A 25,018-nucleotide genomic window follows, 5' to 3' on the forward strand; every position below is an offset into this window, starting at 1 on the left:
ATTTGCTTTCTGGTTGTTTGCTGATAGAAAGGGTAGATGTTATTTGTGTGGAACAGAAGCGTTCCTTGGTAAATCTATTTTGTAATAGAAGTTGTGAAATTCCCTTAGTATGAGGAAGACAAATCTGTAACAGTTAGTTTATTTTGATGAATACAAGTTAATTTTTTCCTGTTGCTGTTACACCGTCACCGTTGCTATTATACCGTAACTCAAAAAATACTTGACGTCAAAAATTTACGTTGTTGCAACACCATGAACAGCGTTGCTGCAACACAAGTTACAGCAACTGAAGAAAAAAAAATTCCGTTGCTGCAACACCATTTCCAGAGAACGAATTTTTATGTTTTCTGAGTTAAAAACAGAGTATTTTTTCTGTGTTAAAACAGAGTGTTATTCTGCGTTGCTGCAACACCAAACTCAGTTGCTGCAACACCGAACTGTGTTGCTGAAACACCGTTTCCAGCAAGCGATTTTCTGTTTTTCTGTGCAAAAATAGAGTATAAAAAACAGAGCAATTTTTTGTCCGTCTGTTATGGAATTTATCAGAAAATTCCAACAAGAACATTTAGAAGGAGACTGAGGTGGGCGAGATAGGAACCAGAGCCGATCGAAGATTCACGGTGCCGAATGTTAAATGGGCATTCTTATTTTTAAATCCAAGTTATTTTAGGCAGCATCATTATTATATGATACATTACATAAATTTAGACTCAATAGCCATCAGAATGAATTGATGCAGGAGCATAGACTCGGAAAAATACATTGTATTTATTAAAACTAAGGGGTCTCATGTTTTTGAGAAATTATTAATTTTATGTAAATATTTATGAGATTTTGAGAGGATTTGTAAGTGTTTCCAAACAACTGAAAACATGAGAGGAATTAGCCTTGAGATAATTAAGATTTAATGATGAAGCCTAAGTTAGATTTAGTTTCAAGATTTTAGGGATAAAATCTAGATTGTAGGGGTGTTGAGATATTTGAGGACTTTCTTGAGTGATTAAAGGGATTTGAACCTTAGTAAATTGGTTTAATTCAATTTGCATAAATTTATGAGCCTAAAAGGCAAATTGGATAGATAAGATAGAATACAGAGGAGAAAGTGAAGCTTGGACAACAAAAGCTTGAAAGCCTCCGGGCAATTGTAAGGCCGTTAATTTTGAATATCCGGCAAATGCAAAGTCTGTAAGTATTTTTATTATTAATGTGAAAATTGTTCTCAGAGTTGTGTGGTTCGATTTCTAGAGTGGTGTATATTTTCTGTAACTGAGTTTAAATTGAGAATGCACATTTTATAGAATCTGGTGGTGAAATTGTTGCTTGAGTTTAATGCCATGAAATGAGTCAAATCTTACAGAGTACTGGAAAATCGTTCTGAATAATCGATGCTGGAATAGTTGGTAGTGGGAGCAAGTATTTAGACCGACCTTCAGTTAGAATTTGACATTGGATCTACAACATTGAAATCGATCTACAACATTGATCAAGGTAGTTGAGTTTGTGTTCTCAGCGCATGGAATGTGAATGAAACGCTTGAAATTCTGTGTAAAGTATAGGAGGAGGGAAGGTCGATTATAATTAAAATCAACCTACACATTGAATGGAATTCAATTCGCATAGCGCAATTAGAGATATGAATGAATCGTTGTATGGAGTGCATGAATTTTGATGGTATTTCTGCGAAGAATTGATTTTAAGGTCACTTATGAATGAGTTTCTGGATTCATGTTTTATATGCCGTGGTGATGAACCGAATGTATGTCAAATTGGGAGAAGCGTGGGGAACTCTGTTTCCTTCGAGCGATGTCATTTATGACAAAGTCTAACTCGTCATTTTGCATCTCTGAATCTAATCTTATGACCTGTCAATTAACAAATGAAACAGAATTCGATTGATGGAAAATGCTATTGGATGGAATTAAATATATGTGGCATGGTGGTTGTCGTTTTGTGTTGAACCAGTTCTATGGCCGTAATTTGTTCATATATGAAATCCTGTTTGGTATGAATGTGCAGAGTTTGTTTAACAGCATTGAATAAGGTGGAAGACGTCAGCAAAAGCATTGAAGGCGTTGAACGTTTAACTGTGGGCGAACACTTGTTTTTTTAAGCCTGAGTTCTGTAAGTTGCGAAGGTCGAATGGAGAATTGAAACACTCTAGCACTGTTGGTGAAATCGACCATGGTTAAGTCAATATCTGTATCGAATGAGTTGATATTTGACTTTGATCAAATTCTGTACACGACATAACGATAATTGAAGTGGGAGAGCATTGGAGTAGGCGCACTTGAATTTGCAGAGGCGTTCATAAGACAATGTAATTGCAGGAACGAGGTTTGTCACAAGCAGATCGGCCCTGGAATGTTTCAGCAAATCACACAACAGGTATGTGAGGAGTGCCCTAATGTCAAGTATGAATGAGAAGACGATTATGAACGATGGCCTGTCGCCTGTGGACTCAACAACATGTGAATGCCAGTTGTGAGATGAGATATTCTCGATTTTCATGATTGTTTTGCTGTATGCAGAGATTGAAACGCATAAATTTCAGTCTTGGTGTAATGCCAAAATTTCTTGTTCGGGGATTTGTTTTAGGAGAGCAATGATCGAGAGATTGCTTTCAGCATTGGCGGTGTCCCTGTTGCTGCTTTGCGCGGGGATTGGGAACCTACTGTAGATGGAGAAGCTGGTTATCTAAAGGTTAAAATTTATACAGCACCACATGAAAGGTTCAGAAGGGACGACAATGACCTACACACTATAGTTACAATTTCGTTGCGGGATTCTCTTGTTCGTTTTGAGAGGAGTCTCCCTCACCTTGACGGCCATTTAGTGGCTGTAGGTTCCAAAGGAATCACGAAACCTAAAGAGGCCAGGCGCATTCGAGAAGAGGGCATGCCCATACATCTGAGTACAAATAAAGGGAACTTATTGGTATCATATGAGGTTTGGTTCCCAAGTAGTCTCACAGAAGAACAGGAAAGAAAAATCAAAGAAGTCTTTGTGCAGTGATTGCATATCAGAGAAACAGGAGTTTTGTCAGATTGTTAAAGATTCCTTTTCGAATGAGATGGTGTGAATTTTCCAATTATTGGAACTAATTTGGGCATACGATGATGATGTTTTGTATATAGCAGAGATAAGAGTTCCTGGATATTGCAAGCTCAAGGCTTGCATCATTTTTGGTATCAGAGCCTGGCTCTGTGGAATGTTTATTTTGAAGGTCCTGTTGAATTGAAAATGTTTATTTTCTGAATGAGAACTGAAGTGTATTTTTGACTGTATGATGAATGATGATGAAGATCAGAGTTTTAAATTTGATATGCAAGCTACACAAATGCAGTGAACAGGATGGCAGAAGTAAATGGAGATAAGATCGTGCAAGATCTTAAAGGTGAGATGTTTTTTTGATTTGAAATTTATGATTGAGGTTTATGGTTGCAGAGAAGACGATGGCATTGAACCTGGCATTCAGCTAAAGGCTGAATAAGGAGGACAATTGTAGTGTCCTGAAGAAGAACGTGAGTTGAAGAGATAGCCTGAAGAGAGCAGAGAGAGTGCTCGAAAGGTTCCAGAGGCAGTGAACCAGTACTTACCAAAAGACTGAGTGAGGAGGGCTTGGTGAGGTAAGTGGCAGCAGAAGAGATTGCTGTCGTAGAGGCTAGTACAACTCATAGTGAGTAAACAACTCATGGAGAAAGTGATCATGGAGGATCAAAGAAGAGGTTCAGAGGAATGCCACAGCAATGAGATGACTGCAGAAGTCAGAGAAAGAGAGATTGCAGTAATGAAAGTGCAATTGCAGGTACTAGAGGAATGGCTGCAAGAGCAGGAAAACCAGAATAGAGGATGGATCTTTCCACTGAAGGGAAAGAAAGTGAAGTGGCAGAGGCTACAACAGAAAAGAGATCGACAGATAAACATGCAGTTAACAGAAGAGCTGAGAAAGCTCGAGCAGATAATGGATGTACAATTGAGACGTGAAGAACTCAGGGCAGCTGAGTTGGAAGAGGAGGTTTCCATTGATGAAACAGAGGAGGAGATCATTGATGATTTCTTAAACTATTGGGCAGATCCAGATCAGCTGGATAATGTGAACTCTTGTGTTTTTATAGCTGACAGTTGTGATGTGATTACAGGTTTTGTTGAAGAGGAAGTTCATGTGAATGAAGAAGATGATCAGCTGGAAGAGCTGGTATATGAACCGACGATTAAAGCTGTTGAGACTTGTAGTTTTCAGACCGACAAGTTTTGTATGAATGCAGGGACTGTAAGTGATGGTGATGTTATGCTTCAGCAATGTCACAGAGAAATTGCATTGCTAGAATATTTGTTGAAGAATTCGGAGTATGACAGAGAAATGGCAGAAGAAAGAGTTCAGTACAGTGAATGAGTGCAAAAAGATATCATGGAAGCAGATGATGTGGGAGAAAGACTGGTTGACAGTCTTGAGAATTCTTCAGAGGATTCTTTGGGCAAAGAGAATCAGCATAGTGATGTGCTGATAGTGGAGGAGAATTCAGAACAGCATACTGAAGTGCTGGCAAAGGAGGACAAGGCACTGATGCCTTCTGATTTTTATTCTAACAAGTGTTTTGTGAATGCAGGTATTGTTGCAGAACATTTGACTCAATTGAGAAGTCAAATGAAGGAAGAAGAAGTTTTCTGTTCTAGAAAACAAGAGGGCATGGATGATTGGGTGGCAGTGAAGACTGAACAAGTCAGAACAGAAACAAGCAAAGAAGTAAGAAGACAGCAAGTGACAGTACATATAGAAAAAGTAAAAACTGAGCAAGCCGTCTTAGCTCAGCAGGCAGAAAAAAATCAGCAGCTTGAAGATTTATTGGACAAGGAAATTGAATTAATCAGAAGAATCATGTTGAAAATGTCTCAGAGGAAGACATCAGCAAGGAAGAGACGCAGCAGAAGCAGCAGCAAAATGAAAACAGAGACAGATTGTGAAAGTGCAGCAAGTGGAGCAAGACAACATAAAGTGTGGGATCCAGGCGGACAAAGATTTAAAACGCATGATCTGGAGATCATGATCATTTTCTACCTTGGGAGTCTGATGCAGGAGCATAGACTCGGAAAAATACCTTGTATTTATTAAAACTAAGGGGTCTCATGTTTTTGAGAAATTATTAATTTTATGTAAATATTTATGAGATTTTGAGAGGATTTGTAAGTGTTTCCAAACAACTGAAAACATGAGAGGAATTAGCCTTGAGATAATTAAGAATTAATGATGAAGCCTAAGTTAGATTTAGTTTCAAGATTTTAGGGATAAAATCTAGATTGTAGGGGTGTTGAGATATTTGAGGACTTTGTTGAGTGATTAAAGGGATTTGAACCTGTTGAGGCCTCGAAAATCGCTGCCACAACAAAGGGGAAACCACCCGGTCCGGACCTTAGTACAGCTCCTTTTCCGTTTGGAATAGTGGCTCCGACTGGGGATAATGGGACCAGTTTCCCAATAATGGATAAAAGTGGGATGGACGAGTAACTTATGAGGTATGATAGTGATAAGTGAACAACTAAAACTATTAGCGAAATATATATTAACTATAATCTAATCCCGGGACTTATCAATCTTTCCAAGCGTAGCGTTTGAGAATCTGTGCTTTAAGGCAGGCATATAGATGACTCTAACACTAAAGCATAGACGTTTTAAACCATTTAAGATTGCTCTGCATAATTAGTTATGCAGAGCGATAATTGCGAATTACTACACATTGTCATTCATATCATTGCTACATGCATGATTAAAAGAAAGGCATATCACAAAACATCCAATAGTGGAATGAAATGAAGATTTGTTGTTACAGCGCATACATGTATTCAACAATAGCAAAAGATAATAACACAACAATTCATATGAAAGGAAAGAGGACAGATGCAGATAAAAGTACCATGTAAGCTGCTCAACAATCCATTATATAAATCGCTATGTCGCAGTCCTTCCTTCAAACCGGAAAGCATTCCAAACAAGAGACAATAGTGCACAAATGCATAAAACAGCCTTCTCGTCGAATTAAGGACTATCGGTCGAGTTTCACAAAAGAATATAGGCTGAAGCACAGTAGTGCAAACTTCAGCCTTTAAGTCTATTACAAAATTTTACGACCCTTTCCAAAACAATGAAAGGGTCTATAAATACTAATCTAATCTAAATATCTAAGAAAAACTGAACAGCTATGAAATTGGCATCAATAAATATTTCTCCATCTTTCTTGGCAATCTGGCAGTCTGCAGCAATGCTTCATTCGGTGGGCTCTTTGCCTTTAAACCTCAACTGACATATCGCAAGCATGGGCTGTACTTCCGGTGGAGTGTTGAGACGCGACGTGAGCTGGGCATCATATGTGGCATCCTGAATGTCGGGGATTAGGCACTTGGGAGCATCTGTTAAACACTTAAGAGCCGACCTTTGAGTGTGCGGCTTGATTAGAAAGTGCCAATATGCGTCGGAGGTTAAAGTATTTACTCCAGCGATTAACTTTCTCTTTTCCTCCAGTCCATGATAACTTGTTTGTTCAATCATGTTCGCCGTGGTTATGCTTCCAGGTGTACACTGAGAGATCATGTTGGCCCAATAGAGTGTATTGTTGACCAAATCAATCATATTGTTGGCAATCATTTTACACCTTGAAGCTGCCCTTTCCGCTCTCATCATTTGAGTGTTCCATTCTGTGAAGAGTATGTCTTTGAATGGCTCATAGATCCTAGGCAATTTTGCTTCTTTCCCCACATCAGTATCTTGCCAATCAAGATATGAAGTTATGGTTTCTTCGGTCTGATCTAGCTCATTTCTGGCTTTTTCAATTTGCTGACATACTGTTGTAGATACTTCACATAATGGCTCAGCCTCAGTTAGTTGTTGGCACAAGATTCTAACCTGAGAGATTAATGCATTATTTATTTGAGTTGCCTCTGCTCTGAAATCTTCGACTTTCTTAGTGCCCTTGATATCTTCGAGCTGTGCTAATAGTTGAGCGATTTGCTCATCCTTTGACTTCGTCATTAGCTCCTTTGCCGCTTTCAATTGTGCCAATGCCTCCATTAATTCTTTCTGCTTCTGGATTGCGCTCTGATCAATCCTCTGTTTTTCAGTTTGCAGTTGCTGGGTTAATACATTGTTTGCTTGCTGTTGTGCCAGCAACTGCTCTTCTACCTGTGCTGCTTTGTTTCGCGGGCTACTTCTGCTTGCAATGCACAAATCTCCTGGTCTTTAGTCTTTAACAAAAGACTTACCTCCGATGCTTTATCAATAGTTGTTGTAGAATAAGCTCCCGCATACTGCGATAGCTTAGTTAGATCATCAAAGGGGTCCAATTCTTCCTTCCAGACTACATTCCCCGTGACTGTCTGCTCAGGAAAGATGGAAGGTTGATCAGACCTTCATCTCTTCCTTGAGCGCTTAACAACTTCTTTGTGCCTAGGGCTGTAGAAAACGTCCAGGGGAGGAATATCTTCCACCTGGAGCACAATCTGATTGGAAGGGTCTTTGGTGATTACCTTGAGATCCTTCGAAATGGGTGGGCCGCTGGTTCTGCTTAGAACCTGAGAAGAAGTGGTGTCTGGTGCGTCTTTGGAGCCTTCCTTTCCACTGATAATGGAATCGAATTGATTCCATTGTTTCAGCAATTCAGGATCTATGGAGGTCTGGGATTTACTCTTCTCCTTTTCTTGTTCCAACCTCTTTTGCTCCTCCAACTCTTTCTGCTGCTGTTCTTCTAACTCCTTTCTCTGTTTCTCTTCTTCTTCTCTTCTTTGCTTATCCGCTAATTCCTTTTTCTGCCTATCTGCAAGTTCTTTCCTTTGTTTTTCTTCTTCTTCCTTCTTCCGCTGTTCCTTCATCTGCTTCTGCTTTCTCTGTTCTTGTTCCTTCTGCTCTTTCTGCTGCTTATCCATTTGCTCCTTTCTCTGCTTCTCTGTCTGCTGCTTCTCTTGTCTTTCCTCCTGTTGTTTCTTTTGTTCTGTATTTATAACAGGAGGTTGGCTTGTTTGTTTCTGACCGGGCTCGCTTGAGGAGGACGCTGAGGTTAATGACGATAAATCCAGAGGCAGAGTTTGCAACCTCTGCTCTCTAAGTTTATTGAACTCAGTTAAATTCTCATCATTGTATCTCATCTTGGCAAGCTGCTTAGTTTGGCCTATTGAATCAGCAGCTACGAATAGGTCATCAAACTCATCCTCTTGGTGGTCAATCTTAGTCAGTTTGGCCTGTTCTAGGGCATTGTAGGTAGTTTTATGTGGATCATAGAGTCTGGCTGGCATAGTGGGCAGGGATAAAGCTTGCATCTTTATAGCCTCCTTTTCTGCATGCTGAATATTATGGAGAGTAAAAACACCCATCCTCAAGGGAAAAGAGGGCCAGCCCCTCTTCTTCTCTTTCTTGAGTGTTTGGGTTACACTCCCGGTCATAATTTGGTAGGATATCTCTCGGGCTAACAGTTTGTCTGGAACATATAGAGGGAGAACATGCAGTTTGGCTTGGCTTCCATAAACCCTAATATAGGTAAAGTGCTCTTCTCCAAACCATCCTGCTACAGCTGGTAAGTCGAAGGAAGCGAGATAGGAGATTTTGGGAATAGGCCGATCAAAAATGGAATAATGAATGGGAACCATAAAACCATTGCAAATTTGATACAAATGGTCCTTGTAAGAGGACTTCCATAATTTCTGATGATACAAATGAATGGGCGAAGGGTCTTGGGTGGTCCATCTCCAACCGAGGATGGGAAACTCAGAGTTAAAACACAATGTGTCCATAATGTAGGCGCTATAATAAAATGGAGGGATTTTCCTTTCGGTGACTACAGATTTAGCTTTAAAATCCCGAATAGCTACAGTCAATTTATCAGAAAGAATGGTGGCCCAATCCATGATAAAACTATTAACAGCTGCTTCCATTAGGGGAACCATTTCTATATCGAAATTGGCAGAATCATGTAATCCCCATAGCCTACACATCATAATTCCCGCATAGCAATAGGGAGAAGCCAAGGAATCGACGGAGTACTTACCCGAGCTTTCGTGCTTGTGTTTGGCCGGGTTCTGCCTCCAATCCCGAATGGGCTCAGATGGTACTTCATTCTGAGTTGCAAACTTCTCCACGAAGTCTTTGTTGTAGATTTTCTCTGGCTCAGGCAAATGATACATTTCCCTCAGGTGCTCTGGCTTGAACGACCCGAAAATCCGTCCGTCTCTTATGTGGAACGTTCTGTCAATGATTGGAATTTCCTCAATTGCCCATCGCACTACATCAGTGTAGGGAAGGACTTGCTCTCTGGCCGCTATTCTGTGAAGAAACGAATCAACCAACTCTTTGAGAGTTGCATCAGACTTTTTGAGTGGGTCCGCAGTAGCCACTGTCACTGAAACTTGCAGTTGTTCGACCTCTAATAGATTATATGTGCCCTGCCATGTAGTCTTGTTAAGACCAATGCATGTAGTATATGAAATGAGGCCTTTTTTCTTATCTGCGGCTGCTTGACCTGCTACAGGTGTAACAGCAGAGCCCGTAGCCCTCTTGGATCTTTTCCCCATCATGCTTAAGCTTCTCTCAAAAGCCGAATCCTACACAATTGCAAGAGAAATCGTAACAACATAATAGCAATAACGCTTCATGGTGGGATAGATATATCATTTGAAGCGTGCCAAGATTAATTTTCAAAAGTGGCTGCGGATCCAATCGCTAAGAGGATATTGCAGATGCATTAATGGTGATTTGAGGCCTGCTACCCATTAAATGTGATGATTACACCGTTATCTGGGTGAATGACTCACTTAAGCGTGCAACAGATATTCTGGCGGTTAAACGCAAGTGTTCATTAATCGAAGGGGCAAAATCTTTTAAATACACACGCATTACCTTATCCCTTGCATTAACGGCATTTTGGGATTCGCGCTTTGTCAACCGGATATGAATATAAAATTAAAGCTTTAAGTGATGGCTTTTAAGACTGCCGACCACCGATGAGCGATATCGCATTACTTCGGGGAATAGGTGCTGCACAATTATCACCAAATGATCGTGCCGACAGCCGATAAGCGATATCGCATCGGGCTAGCGCATGGAAACAGAAGTAGGTGCATATAAAATGGTTTGGGGTTACCGATTGCGATATCGCATCGCATCGGGGGTAGGAACCGGGTGCCTCACCGAAGTACGTGGAATTTTTCCGACGGCCGATAGCGATATCGCATCGGGTCGGGATTTAAATCATAAAGCGGGTTCACATGAGGTATCGCCGATAGCCGATGGCCGATATCGCGTCGCGTTGGGACATGAGTTATGTGCCGTTAGTGGTGTGCATGTAACATTGCCGATCGCCGATAGCGATATGGCATCGGCGGAGACCAAAATGCCATTTAAATGCATCTCTCATGTTGTTGCAATATGCGATCTTGCGATCGCTTTATCGCAATAACAAAAGATTATTTATTATTTGAAACATTGATGTCCCAAAAAGGCTTAACTACATGAAAGCTCATTTGATTATGCGGCCTTTTTTGAACATGCAAGCATTGATGCCAAAATTTTAAAAGGGACCCATTTCATATGTTAATTTAGAAAAAATAAGAATGATATGAAATGGGGGGTTGTTGTAGGGCACAACAATTGGCGATTCGCTGGAAGAACCAGTTATCTCTGAAAGTAATGCAAACACTTAAGCTTTTCAAAACTAGAAACTCAATGAGAAGGGAAAAATTTCTAATTTAACTGGATATTCGCGCGTTCTAAACCAAGTGAATTCTGTTAACTTCTTTCCTTTTGGTTTCGAGAAAAATAAATACATTCTAAGTCTTAAAATAGGCCTTTATTGGTTTATAATGATAAAACAAAAACTTTCCCAAATCAGATTTTATAATTAACCCTTCTGTCATAGGTAGAGCCTCTGTTGCCAGCAAACGTTTATAGTTTGGACAGGGATACCTTTTAACCATAGTGTTATTCACTTTTCCATTCACATAAGATTGTAGTTAACAGAACGAAACTAAAATATGTTCCCATATTTTATTTTATTTTTTTCTGTTTTTTCTTCTTTGTCATTGATAAGATAAAAAGCCATTGTCCTGGTTTGGTGGCCAGCTGTTGACAATGCCATTCACTGGTAATAATTTAATTGAACAAGCCGGCTCGTGATGAGACCTCTTGTCTTGAAATTTCAAGCCATTACCCTGTTATGATAGGCAGTATTGGTAATGTCAGTCAAACTACTTTCCTATGAACATGGTAAGCAGGCTTGTAATAAGACCTCTTATCTTTAATCTTCTATATTTTAGAATTACACTCTGAGTAACCATAAACTTTAGTGAATGGGGTGAACAATTTTCTCCTTAAGAGTAAATGGATGACAGGTGAAGAGTTGAAGATGCTGAAAATGGGTTAGTTTTCATCTTAAAATGAATGACCTTTGGAGACCAGTTTTTAAAAACCGAGAATGATTTACAGAACTTTTACCTTTCGAGAAGAGTCTTCAAAACATTAGGTGGTGATTTCAGAACAAACAGATATCTAGTTCCCTAGAAATTATTCCTTTTGGTTGAGGGTTCTACTATCTAAAAGCAAATATTTGTATTATTTTGTGAGGCAGCTTTTTCAAACCAAGCTAAAGGTCAATGGAGATACTCTACAGTTTTATTTCCTATTGTTCCTACAAACTACACAAATCTACAAAGAGGAGAAGGGATTACCTTCTCAATTGAAGAATTTCTTCAAGATCAGGCCATTAACAGGGAGAGAATCTCTCACCCCTGATAAGTCTTGCAATATAAAGGTTGAATGGCCTATCTTGTCACAGATCTGAAATGGTCCAAGCCACATTTTCTGAAATTTGGTATGCTTACCTTTATCTTCATGGGCCTTGTCCCATTTGAGAACTAAGTCACCAACTTGGAAGTGTTTGGAATCGGATGAGGTTAAGTCAAAGGATGCTTTGATCATTTGTTGATGTTTGGCGTGAGTGATTCTGGCTTTCTCCCTTTCTTCTTCTAATTTGAGGATTTGGTCATGTCTAAGTTGGATAGAGGAAGAAAGAATCTCTTCGATGTACTGTACTAGGGCTGAAGAGGGTAGAACAAGATTGGTAGGCAATACTGCTTCTTTTCCATATACTAGATTAAATGGGGAGGAACCTATAGAAGCCTTTTGTGTAACCCTATCAGCCCATAATGCAAACACTAGAGGTTTGTGCCAGTTTCTATGATTCTGTTCAACAGTTCGCTTAATGATTTTGATGAGATTTTTATTAGTAGATTCTGCTAAACCATTTCCCTGGGGATAATAATTAGCAGAATATTTCAGTTTAAACCCCCTCTTAATAGCAAAATAATATATAGCATTTCCTGAGAAATAGGAAGCATTATAAAAAACGAGAGTGTTTGGGACACCAAACCTGGCAATGATGAATTGGTCTATGAACTCAATGATTGCCTCTGAATTTGCTGCCTTCAAAGGAATAGCCTCTACCCATTTGGTAAAATAATCGGTAGCAGTGAGGATATACCTGTGTTGTTTGGAAGATGGTGGAGTAATCTCTCCAATGATATCTAATCCCCATTGTTCAAATGGCTGTTCAATGTTGACAGGTTGCAGGGGGAAAGCTGATTTCCGTTGTCTTCCACTAGCAGTTTGGCAATTGAAGCATTTTCTTACGTATTCATGAGCATCTCTAAACAGAGTAGGCCAATAATATCCAGCATGAATAACTTTTTGGGCTGTTGTGTCCGCTCCAAAATGTCCTCCCGCTGGCCCATCATGTAGCACCCGTAAAACTTTTTGAGCTTCAGGTTTCTCAAGACATCTTAACAGGATAGAATCATAATTTTGTCTAAAGAGCACATCATCAATGAGAGTGAAATTCTTCGCTTTTAACCTAATGGCCCTTTTATTTTTGTAGGATAAATTTGGAGGAGCATAACCATTTTTCAAATAAAATATTAAATCTGCATATTAAGATTCGGAATCAGTGACACTTATCTGATTGATTGATTGAGTCTGATCCATGTCGCTTGATTCAGGAATGTTTGATGCTCCTGCCAATATCCTGCAAAAACCTTGGCCCCTAACAATCTTTGCTGGCTTTATTTCTAGGTCATATTCTTGAAGTGTTGTGACCCAATTGGCTCTTCTTTCACCCAGTTCTTTTTGAATTAATAGTTGCCTTACCGCTGGGAAAGGGACTATAACTTTCGTGTGAGTTTTCAAAAGAAAGGGTCTGTAATGTTTAACTGCTTTGAACACAGCAAAGGCTTGTTTCTCCACATCGGAATAATTTAGTTCGGCACCCTGAATATTTGAGCTAAGAAATGAAATGGGTGCTTCCAAGTTGTGAGCATTTGGCTGCGTGAGAACTGCAGCATAGGATACATCGGACGCAACGGTATACAATGTAAAATGATTAGAAAAATTGGGAGTATTCAAGGCTGGGGCATTGATTATTGATTGCTTGATAACATCAAAAGCTTGCTTTTCTTTTGATCCCCACTTTAAGACTGAATTCTTCTTGATCATTGTCTCAAGTGGTAATACAATTTGAGAGAAATCTGGAACAAATCGTTTGAAAAAATTAATCTGACCCAAGAATGACTGGATCGATTTTTTATTGTGTGGGAAAGGGATTTCAGAAATTTCCTTAATTCGATCAGGATCAATATAGATGCCATCTTTGGATACTATAAAGCATAAGAGTTTTCCTTGATCAAGAGCAAAGAAAGACTTCTTTGGGTTTAGAGAAATACCATATCTTTTGCATCGCTGAAAGATTTGATTTAAGTCATGCAAATGATTATATCTCTTTTTAGAATATACAGTAATATCGTCTAGGTAGACGACTACTGATCGATTAATCAACCCTTTGAAGGCTATATCCATGGCTCTCTGGAATGTCGCTCCCGCATTTATGATTCCAAAAGGCATTTTCTGATACGCATACGTTCCCCATTTTGTTCTGAATGTAGTTTTAAGTTGGTCATCAGGATGAACCAAAACTTGGTTATATCCGGAGAATCCATCAAGAAAGGACATCAATTCAGAGCCTGCTACTGATTGGAGAATTTTCTCCATAGTAGGTAACGGGAAATTATCTTTCAAGCTCGCTTTATTGAGGTTCCTGAAATCAATACAGATTCGAATGTCGCCATTCTTCTTCCTGACTGGCACCATATTAGAGACCCAATTTGAATGTCGGACCGGAAAGATAATTTTGGCTTTCAAAATCTTATTAAGCTCCGACTTTATCTAGGTCTCCAAATTCGGATGTATTTTTCTTAATTTCTGCTGAATTGGTTTCTGATCAGGAAACATAGGGATGGTATGCTGGATAATAGATGTATCATATGTCTTTAAGTCATCATATTTCCAAGCAAAGACCTGTTTGTTTTTTCTCAATAGTTTAATAAATGCTTCCTTTTCTTCTTGGGAAAGTCCTATTCCTAAGTTGATGTTTTGAGGAGCATCTTCTGTGCCTAGATATATTAATTCAAACCTAAGGGTGGAACTTTGAAGCTTTGCATTAATTACAGGTTTAAACCTGTCTTTGATATCGTAAAGGTCTTCAAGCTTCACCACAGGTTTGGGAATTGAATTTTCTTGAGGCGCTTGTTTCATCTGTAGATCGTGATCATCTTCCTCAATGACTTGATTGTCATAGGATTTTTCCGAAGTTAGAAACTGCAAGATATCTTCGTCATGGTTAAATACTCTCCAATTAGTGACATTGTCAGGAATTGAAGGCCTAAAATGTAATTCTACAGAAAATCTATCAAGGCTGTAGTCTTCGGAAGGTAGAAGCTTACAAGCTACATTGGCTAGTAGGTCGGGTGCTGAATTTTGTGACCTAGGGATGGAAGAAATGTTGAAGGCTGAAAAGTGTGAGGTAAGATCCTGCACTAGCGATTGATAATGCTTAAGGTGAGTCAAAAGGCAATGAATTGCATTTCTGACTTGTTTAACAATGATTTCTGAATCACCGAACACTTTTAGATATCGCACTTCAAGGCCGATCACTTTATATAAACCTTGGACCAAAGCTTCATATTCGGCTGTGTTATTAGTACACTCAAATTCTAACCTACAAGACAGCATTGTATTTTCTCCTTGCGGGCTAACCAAAATGCAACCTGCTCCTGAGCCTTCACTGGACTTAGAGCCATCAAAATATAAAGACCAAAATAAAGGAGTATTAACAAAAATATCTACATTTTTCTCAGCATCATTAAAACATCTGGACTTATTTGTTTGTGAAAAAATTTCAATTTGAGATGTAAAATGATTGACTGAAAAAGGATATGGTTGGGCAACAAAGTTGCCAAAGAATGATTCGTACGAATAGTTCCCCAAAATATTGTTGTTGAATGCCAGAGGTTGGTTTTCTTGCTCAAATTCAGTAACTGTGTGGGTCATATGCTTCTCCCGATCGATCCTTATTTTGGTTCGGCTTTCCCTTGTAGGGAAGCCACATATCTGACCAATCTGTGGAAATATACCCATGTAGTTTTTCAGACCAGTCTCTGCTTAAAATCAAACCATAAAATTCAGGTATGTCGGCGATTAAAATGTCGATCCTATGAACAATTCTGGGGTCGGCTGACAACCTGATGGTTACAGAATTAATTTCTCCCACAACCTGCACCTTAGTCCTATCCAACTGTACAATATGAATGGTAGACTTCTGGGGTTCAATGTTCAGCTTAGAGCAAACTGAAGCTGGCATTATATTAGATGAGGCCCCTGAATCAATTAAACAGTTGTGCAGGTTTCTATTATAAATCTCATAAGTGAGCAGGAAGGGTGGAGTGTGAGAATTTGATTTATCTCCGATTAAAACTGAATCGGTAATTTCAACCATACCTGCAGGAGGCTGGCCTGAATCGTTGGCAGCTCTTGCACTGGGAAGGGGAGTAGAGGGAACATCATTTAATTCCTTGAGAAGTAGCTTTTGTTGATGTTTCAGTTTACTAAGTTCAAACATGGTTATATTTGCCTTAGTTTTCTTCATGTCATCAACAATGTTCTATTCCATTGAATCAGATACCACTAGAGTCTTGGATGTTGAAGGAGAACTAGAAGTTGAAGGCTGATTTTGAGGAACTACTACAGGTGACTTCTTTGGGGGAACTTTTTCCTTTGTTGTAGTAGCGCCTGCGCTCCTCTTCTTTGAAGTTGCCTGGGCGGGTTCAGGAGTGCTTTTACTTCTTGTAGTAACCGGAAAGGCTTCTTCTTCATTCTCCATATCAGAGTTTGGGAGTATAAAATCCCACATTCCGTGGCATTCAGCTACTTCTTCTTCATCATCGGTCTGTGAAGATGTTTCCTCTTCCTCTTCTTCTTGGTCTGAATCAGCGTTAGATATAACATTGGGCGGCTTTGATTCGATTTTCTTAAAAGTTCTAAATGGTCTTTTGTTTGAAGTTTCGGCCACCTACTTTTTTATCTCAACCATTTCATTAGACATTGTTTTAAGGACCTTTTGTAAACCTTCCATGTCATAGGGGTCCTTTGGGGTTTTCTTCTTGGAATCTTCGTTAAACGAGACTTTTTTAGCTTTTCTATCTTCCAAAGCAGCTTTCTTTTCTAGATCATTGATGCGCTTTTCAACAGCAAGTGCCTCTCTCATGTTTTCAGCTAAGGTAGGTTTCCCAGCCCTGTCTACAAAAATGGCTATGTTGGCAGGTAGGGCAGTGATATACCATTCGCTTCGGATTTGTTCACTTGGTTTATAAGCGGTAGGAATTTTATTTAGTAGTTTATTAAATCTGGCATTAAACTCCTTTATTGGTTCCCTGTGCCCTATTCTTAAATTGGAGAGGTCGTTTATTAAAGTTGCTAAGGACCTATCATCTCCATATTTGGTAAGAAACTGCTCTTGACATGTATTCCAACTGGTAATCGAACCAGAAGGTAAGGAAAAATACCAGGATCCTGCTGATCCTTGTAAAGTGTAAGGGAAAAGTCTTACAACAACATCTTGCTCTGTCACTCCTTTTAGGTTAACTGCTAACATAAAGTTGTTGATGTGTTCTTCAGCCTGGGTCCCATCATCTGGATTGAATTTAGGCAGCCATTTTTCGGGAGCATCGGGTAGATCATGCAATGGTCCAGGCATGTTGACTGCTCCTGGTCTAGTCCATGGATCTACCATTATGATAGCAATAGTGGTTGAGACTACTGCTGGGATTCCAGATGTGTGGGAAGAGATTAAAGATGAGGAGTGAATAGGTTGGGATATTGAGGCTTCTGATCCCTGGTGAACGACAATTTGTAATGGGGGAGTGGATGGTTGACCTCGCAGAGGAGAGAATGCAATGGAGGAGGTGGATGAAAGGCCTTCACTATCAGATCCTTCAGTAATTTTCTTCGCCCTCTTCCTTTTAGGTAAAGGAAACTCAGTGGGTTCAATACCGATTTTTTCGCTCTGAAGTCTGGTGAGAGGGTGAGTGAGGTTGAACTGCAAAGTCGCACTGCTTTCTAATACCTCAGATTTCCGTCGTGAAATCGAGAAGCTCTGAAGTTTATTGATTAGAGACTAAACTTCAGGTGATTCAAGACTTAATTGTTCTGTGGTATGATGGGTTTGAGCAGTGGTAGTTGATTCCTCTTCTTCTTGTTCAGGTACCGGCGAACCAGTATAAAAATGGGAAGATCGAGTGGATTCGGAGGGCGAAGTACACTTGGAATGGCTTATAGGTTTGGACTTATGTTCCATTCATAGCTGAGGCCCTCCTTCTAGCGCCAATTTTGTTGAGGCCTCGAAAATTGCTGCCACAACAAAGGGGAAACCACCCGGTCCGGACCTTAGTACAGCTCCTTTTCCGTTTGGAATAGTGGCTCCGACTAGGGATAATGGGACCAGTTTCCCAATAATGGATAAAAGTGGGATGGACAAGTAACTTATGAGGTATGATAGTGATAAGTGAACAACTAAAACTATCAGCGAAATATATATTAACTATAATCTAATCCCGGGACTTATCAATCTTTCCAAGCGTAGCGTTTGATAATCTGTGCTTTAAGGCAGGCATATAGATGACTCTAACACTAAAGCATAGACGTTTTAAACCATTTAAGATTGCTCTGCATAATTAGTTATGCAGAGCGATAATAGCGAATTACTACACATTGTCATTCATATCATTGCTACATGCATGATTAAAAGAAAGGCATATCACAAAACATCCAATAGTGGAATGAAATGAAGATTTGTTGTTACAGCGCATACATGTATTCAACAATAGCAAAAGATAATAACACAACAATTCATATGAAAGGAAAGAGGACAGATGCAGATAAAAGTACCATGTAAGCTGCTCAACAATCCATTATATAAATCGCTATGTCGCAGTCCTTCCTTCAAACCAGAAAGCATTCCAAACAAGAGAAAATAGTGCACAAATGTATAAAACAACCTTCTCGTCGAATTAAGGACTATCGGTTGAGTTTCACAAAAGAATATAGGCTGAAGCACAGTAGTACAAACTTTAGCCTTTAAGTCTATTACAAAATTTTACGACCCTTTCCAAAACAATGAAAGGGTCTATAAATACTAATCTAATCTAAATATCTAAGAAAAACTGAACAGCTATGAAATTGGCATCAATAAATATTTCTCCATCTTTCTTGGCGATCTGGCAGTCGGCAACAATGCTTCATTTGGTGGGCTCTTTGCCTTTAAACCTCAACTGACATATCGCAAGCATGGACTGTACTTCCGGTGGAGTGTTGAGACGCGACGTGAGCTGGGCATCATATGTGGCATCCTGAATGTCGGGGATTAGGCACTTGAGAGCATCTGTTAAACACTTAAGAGCCGACCTTTGAGTGTGCGGCTTGATTAGAAAGTGCCAATATGCGTTGGAGGTTAAAGTATTTACTCCAGCAATTAACTTTCTCTTTTCCTCCAGTCCATGATAACTTGTTTGTTCAATCATGTTCGCCATGGTTATGCTTCGAGGTGTACACTGAGAGATCATGTTGGCCCAATAGAGTGTATTGTTGACCAAATCAATCATATTGTTGGCAATCATTTTACACCTTGAAGCTGCCCTTTCCGCTCTCATCATTTGAGTGTTCCATTCCGTGAAGAGTATGTCTTTAAATGGCTCATAGATCCTAGGCAATTTTGCTTCTTTCCCCACATCAGTATCTTGCCAATCAAGATATGAAGTTATGGTTTCTTCGGTCTGATCTAGCTCATTTCTGGCTTTTTCAATTTGCTGACATACTGCTGTAGATACTTCACATAATGGCTCAGCCTCAGTTAGTTGTTGGCACAAGAGTCTAACCTGTGAGATTAATGCATTATTTATTTGAGCTGCCTCTGCTCTGAAATCTTCGACTTTCTTAGTGCCCTTGATATCTTCGAGCTGTGCTAATAGTTGAGCGATTTGCTCATCCTTTGACTTCGTCATTAGCTCGTTTTCCGCTTTCAATTGTGCCAATGCCTCCGTTAATTCTTTCTGCTTCTGGATTGCGCTCTGATCAATCCTCTGTTTTTTCAGTTTGCAGTTGCTGGGTTAATACATTGTTTGCTTGTTGTTGTGCCAGCAACTGCTCTTCTACCTGTGCTGCTTTGTTTCGCGCCTCGGCTACTTCTGCTTGCAATGCACAAATCTCCTGGTCCTTAGTCTTTAACAAAAGACTTACCTCCGATGCTTTATCAATAGTTGCTGCAGAATAAGCTCCCGCATACTGCGATAGCTTAGTTAGATCATCAGAGGGGTCCAATTCTTCCTTCCAGACTACATTCCCCGTGACTGTCTGCTCAGGAAAGATGGAAGGTTGATCAAGCCTTCGTCTCTTCCTTGAGCGCTTAACAACTGCTTTGTGCCTAGGGCTGTAGAAAACGTCCAGGGGAGGAATATCTTCCACCTGGAGCACAATCTAATTGGAAGGGTCTTTGGTGATTACCTCGAGATCCTTTGAAATGGGTGGGCTGCTGGTTCCACTTAGAACCTGAGAAGAAGTGGTGTCTGGTGCGTCTTTGGAGCCTTCCTTTCCACTGATAATGGAATCGAATTGATTCCATTGTTTCAGAAATTCAGGATCTATGGAGGTCTGGGATTTACTCTTCTCCTTTTCTTGTTCCAACCTCTTTTGCTCCTCCAACTCTTTCTGCTGCTGTTCTTCTAACTCCTTTCTCTATTTCTCTTCTTCTTCTCTTCTTTACTTATCCGCTAATTCCTTTTTCTGCATATCTGCCAGTTCTTTCCTTTGTTTTTCTTCTTCTTCCTTCTTCCGTTGTTCCTCCATCTGCTTCTACTTTCTTTGTTCTTGTTCCTTCTGCTCTTTCTGCTGCTTATCCATTTGCTCCTTTCTCTGCTTCTCTGCCTGCTGCTTCTCTTGTCTTTCCTCCTGGTGTTTCTTTTGTTCTTTATTTATAACAGGAGGTTGGCTTGTCTGTTTCTGACCGGGCTCACTTGAGGAGAACGCTGAGGTTAATGACGATAAATCCAGAGGCAGAGTTTGCAACCTCTGCTCTCTAAGTTTATTGAACTCAGTTAAATTCTCATCATTGTATCTCATCTTGGCAAGCTTCTTAGTTTGGCCTATTGAATCAGCAGCTACGAACAGGTCATCAAACTCATCCTCTTGGTGGTCAATCTTAGTCGGTTTGGCCTGTTCTAGGGCATTGTAGGCAGTTTTATGTGGATCATAGAGTCTGGCTGGCATAGTGGGCAGGGATAAAGCTTGCATCTTTATAGCCTCCTTTTCTGCATGCTGAATATTATGCAGAGTAAAAACACCCATCTTCAAGGGAAGAGAGGGCCAGCCCCTCTTCTTCTCTTTCTTGAGTGTTTGGGTTACACTCTCGGCCATAATTTGGTAGGATATCTCTCGAGCTAACAGTTTGTCTGGAACATATAGAGGGAGAACATGCGGTTTGGCTTGGCTTCCATAAACCCTAATATAGGTAAAGTGCTCTTCTCCAAACCATCCCGCTACAGCTGGTAAGTCGAAGGAAGCGAGATAGGAGATTTTGGGAATAGGCCGATCAAAAATGGAATAATGAATGGGAACCATAAAACCATTGCAAATTTGATACAAATGGTCCTTGTAAGAGGACTTCCATAATTTCCGATGATACAAATGAATGGGCGAAGGGTCTTGGGTGGTCCATCTCCAACCGAGGATGGGAAACTCAGAGTTAAAACACAATGTGTCCGTAATGTAGGCGCTATAATAAAATGGAGGGATATTCCTTTCGGTGACTACATATTTAGCTCTAAAATCCCGAATAGCTACAGTCAATTTATCAGAAAGAATGGTGGCCCAATCCATGATAAAACTATTAACAACTGCTTCCATTAGGGGAACGATTTCTATATCGAAATTGGCAGAATCATGTAATCCCCATAGCCTACACATCATAATTCCCGCATAGCAATAGGGAGAAGCCAAGGAATCGACGGAGTACTTACCCGAGCTTTCGTGCTTGTGTTTGGCCGGGTTCTGCCTCCAATCCCGAATGGGCTCAGATGGTACTTCATTCTCAGCTGCAAACTTCTCCACGAAGTCTTTGTTGTAGATTTTCTCTGGCTCAGGCAAATGATACATTTCCCTCAGGTGCTCTGGCTTGAACGACCCGAAAATCCGTCCGTCTCTTGTGTGGAACGTTCTGTCAATGATTGGAATTTCCTCAATTGCCCATCGCACTACATCAGTGTAGGGAAGGACTTGCTCTCTGGCCGCTATTCTGTGAAGAAAGGAATCAGCCAACTCTTTGAGAGTTGCATCAGACTTTTTGAGTGGGTCCGCAGTAGCCACTGTCACTGAAACTTGCGGTTGTTCGGCCTCTAATAGATTATATGTGCCCTGCCATGTAGTCTTGTTAAGACCAGTGCATGTAGTATCTGAAATGAGGCCTTTTTTCTTATCTGCGGCTGCTTGACCTGCTACAGGTGTAACAGCAGAGCCCGTAGCCCTCTTGGATCTTTTCCCCATCATGCTTAAGCTTCTCTCAAAAGCCGAATCCTACACAATTGCAAGAGAAATCGTAACAACATAATAGCAATAACGCTTCACGGTGGGATAGATATATCATTTGAAGCATGCCAAGATTAATTTTCAAAAGTGGCTGCGGATCCAATCGCTAAGAGGATATTGCAGATGCATTAATGGTGATTTGAGGCCTGCTACCCATTAAATGTGATGATTACACCGTTATCTGGGTGAATGACTCACTTAAGCGTGCAACAGATATTCTGGCAGTTAAACGCAGGTGTTCATTAATCAAAGGGGCAAAATCTTTTAAATACACACACATTACCTTATCCCTTGCATTAACGGCATTTTGGGATTCGCGCTTTGTCAACCGGATATGAATATAAAATTAAAGCTTTAAGTGATGGCTTTTAAGACTGCCGACCACCGATGAGCGATATCGCATCGCTTCGGGGAATAGGTGCTGCACAATTATCACCAAATGATCGTGCCGACAGCCGATAAGCGATATCGCATCGGGCTAGCGCATGGAAACAGAAGTAGGTGCATATAAAATGGTTTGGGGTTACCGATTGCGATATCGCATCGCATCGGGGGTAGGAACCGGGTGCCTCACCGAAGTACGTGGAATTCTGCCGACGGCCGATAGCGATATCGCATCGGGTCGGGATTTAAATCATAAAGCGGTTTCGCATGAGGTATCGCCGATAGCCGATCGCCGATATCGCGTCGCATCGGGACATGAGTTATGTGCCGTTAGTGGTGTGCATGTAACATTGTCGATCGCCGATAGCGATATCGCATCGGCGGAGACCAAAATGCCATTTAAATGCATCTCTCATGTTGTTGCGATATGCGATCTTGCGATCGCTTTATCGCAATAACAAAAGATTATTTATTATTTGAAACATTGATGTCCCAAAAAGGCTTAAATACATGAAAGCTCATTTGATTATGCGGCCTTTTTTGAACATACAAGCATTGATGCCAAAATTTTAAAAGGGACCCATTCCATATGTTAATTTAGAAAAAATAAGAATGATATGAAATGGGGGGTTGTTGTAGGGCACAACAGAACCTAAATTGGTTTAATTCAATTTGCATAAATTTATGAGCCTAAAAGGCAAATTGGATAGATAGGATAGAATACAGAGGAGAAAGTGAAGCTTGGACAGCAAAAGCTTGAAAGCCTCCGGGCAATTGTAAGGCTGTTAATGTTGAATATCCGGCAAATGCAAAGTCTGTAAGTATTTTTATTATTAATGTGAAAAGTGTTCTCAGAGTTGTGTGGTTCGATTTCTAGAGTGGTGTATATTTTCTGTAACTGAGTTTAAATTGAGAATGCACATTTTATAGAATCTGGTGGTGAAATCGTTGCTTGAGTTTAATGCCATGAAATGAGTCAAATCTTACAGAGTAATGGAAAATCGTTCTGAATAATTGATGCTGGAATAGTTGGTAGTGGGAGCAAATATTGAGACCGACGTTCAGTTAGAATTTGACATTGGATCTACAGCATTGAAATCGATCTACAACATTGATCAAGGTAGTTGAGTTTGTGTTCTCAGCGCATGGAATGTGAATGAAACGCTTGAAATTCTGTGTAAAGTATAGGAGGAGGGAAGGTCGATTTCAATTAAAATCGACCTACACATTGAATGGAATTCAATTCGCATAGCGCAATTAGAGATATGAATGAATCGTTGTATGGAGTGCATGAATTTTAATGGTATTTCTGCGAAGAATTGATTTTAAGGTCACTTATGAATGAGTTGTTGGATTCATGTTTTATATGCCGCGGTGATGAACCGAATGTATGTCAAATTGGGAGAAGCGTGGGGAACTCTGTTTCCTTGGAGCGATGTCAGTTATGACAAAGTCTAACTCGTCATTTTGCATCTCTGAATCTAATCTTATGACCTGTCAATTAACAAATGAAACAGAATTCGATTGATGGAAAATGTTGTTGGATGGAATTAAATATAAGTGGCATGGTGGCTGTCGTTTTGTGTTGAACCAGTTCTATGGCCGTAATTTGTTCATATATGAAATCCTGTTTGGTATGAATGTGCAGAGATTGTTTAACAGCATTGAATAAGGTGGAGACGTCGGCAAAAGCGTTGAAGGCGTTGAACGTTTAACTGTGGGCCAACACTTGTTTTTTTAAGCCTGAGTTCTGTAAGTTGCGAAGGTCGAATGGAGAATTGAAACACTCTGGCACTGTTGGTGAAATCGACCATGTTTAAGTCAATAGCTGTATCGAATGAGTTGATATTTGACTTTGATCAAATTCTGTACACGACATAACGATAATTGAAGTGGGAGAGCGTTGGAGTAGGCGCACTTGAATTTGCAGAGGCGTTCATAAGACAATATAATTGCAGGAACGAGGTTTATCACAAGCAGATCGGCCCTGGAATGTTTCAGCAAATCACACAACAGGTATGTGAGGAGTGCCCTAATGTCAAGTATGAACGAGAAGGCGATTCTGAACGATGGCCTGTCGCCTGTGGACTCAACAGCATGTGAATGCCAGTTGTGAGATGAGATATTCTCGATTTTCATGATTGTTTTGTTGTGAAATGCAGAGATTGAAACGCATAAATTTCAGTCTTGGTGTAATGCCAAAATTTCGTGTTCGGGGGTTTGTTTTAGGAGAGCAATGATCGAGAGATTGCTTTCAGCGTTGGTGGTGTCCCTGTTTCTGCTCTGCGCGGGGATGGGGAACCTACTGTAGATGGAGAAGCTGGTGATCTAAAGGTTAAAATTTATACGGCACCACACGAAAGGTTCAGAAGGGACGGAAATGACCTACACACTATAGTTACAATTTCGCTGCGGGATTCTCTTGTTCGTTTTGAGAGGAGTCTCCCTCACCTTGACGGCTATTTAGTGGCTGTAGGTTCCAAAGGAATCAGGAAACCTAAAGAGGCCAGGCGCATTCGAGAAGAGGGCATGCCCATACATCTGAGTACAAATAAAGGGAACTTATTGGTAACATATGATGTTTGGTTCCCAAGTAGTCTCACAGAAGAACAGGAAAGAAAAATCAAAGAAGTCTTTGTGCAGTGA

The 25,018-nt window shown here is 40.2% G+C and overlaps 2 protein-coding genes across 2 annotated transcripts; both read left to right on the top strand.

Annotated features, from left to right (window-relative positions):
* The first annotated feature begins 1,709 nt into the window (after window positions 1–1,709).
* On the top strand, window positions 1,710–3,012 carry LOC149207764 (dnaJ protein ERDJ3B-like). The gene is made up of 4 exons (XM_089398139.1): window positions 1,710–1,756; window positions 2,017–2,086; window positions 2,263–2,385; window positions 2,596–3,012. The coding sequence occupies exons 1-4, from the start codon at window positions 1,710–1,712 to the stop codon at window positions 3,010–3,012; spliced, it is 657 nt and encodes a 218-aa protein (XP_089254265.1).
* Window positions 3,013–3,922: 910 nt separating this feature from the next.
* LOC149207765 (dnaJ protein ERDJ3B-like) lies at window positions 3,923–25,018 on the top strand. The gene is made up of 5 exons (XM_089398141.1): window positions 3,923–4,015; window positions 4,266–4,270; window positions 24,021–24,081; window positions 24,266–24,388; window positions 24,602–25,018. The coding sequence occupies exons 1-5, from the start codon at window positions 3,923–3,925 to the stop codon at window positions 25,016–25,018; spliced, it is 699 nt and encodes a 232-aa protein (XP_089254267.1).

Source organism: Pinus tabuliformis, chromosome 1_2, assembly GCF_031772625.1.
Source record: "Pinus tabuliformis cultivar Carrire ecotype Pingquan chromosome 1_2, CPIR1, whole genome shotgun sequence".
NCBI classification, from domain to species: domain Eukaryota; kingdom Viridiplantae; phylum Streptophyta; class Pinopsida; order Pinales; family Pinaceae; genus Pinus; species Pinus tabuliformis.

Coding starts and splice junctions, on each gene's coding strand:
- LOC149207764 (XM_089398139.1), top strand. CDS start 1,710: ATGAGTTTCTGGATTCATGTTTTATATGCCGTGGTGATGAACCGAAT. Junction 1,757..2,016: donor GCCGTGGTGATGAACCGAAT/GTATGTCAAATT, acceptor ATGAATGTGCAG/AGTTTGTTTAACAGCATTGA. Junction 2,087..2,262: donor AAGGCGTTGAACGTTTAACT/GTGGGCGAACAC, acceptor CGATAATTGAAG/TGGGAGAGCATTGGAGTAGG.
- LOC149207765 (XM_089398141.1), top strand. CDS start 3,923: ATGCAGTTAACAGAAGAGCTGAGAAAGCTCGAGCAGATAATGGATGTA. Junction 24,082..24,265: donor AAGCGTTGAAGGCGTTGAAC/GTTTAACTGTGG, acceptor CGATAATTGAAG/TGGGAGAGCGTTGGAGTAGG. Junction 24,389..24,601: donor TTCAGCAAATCACACAACAG/GTATGTGAGGAG, acceptor GGTTTGTTTTAG/GAGAGCAATGATCGAGAGAT.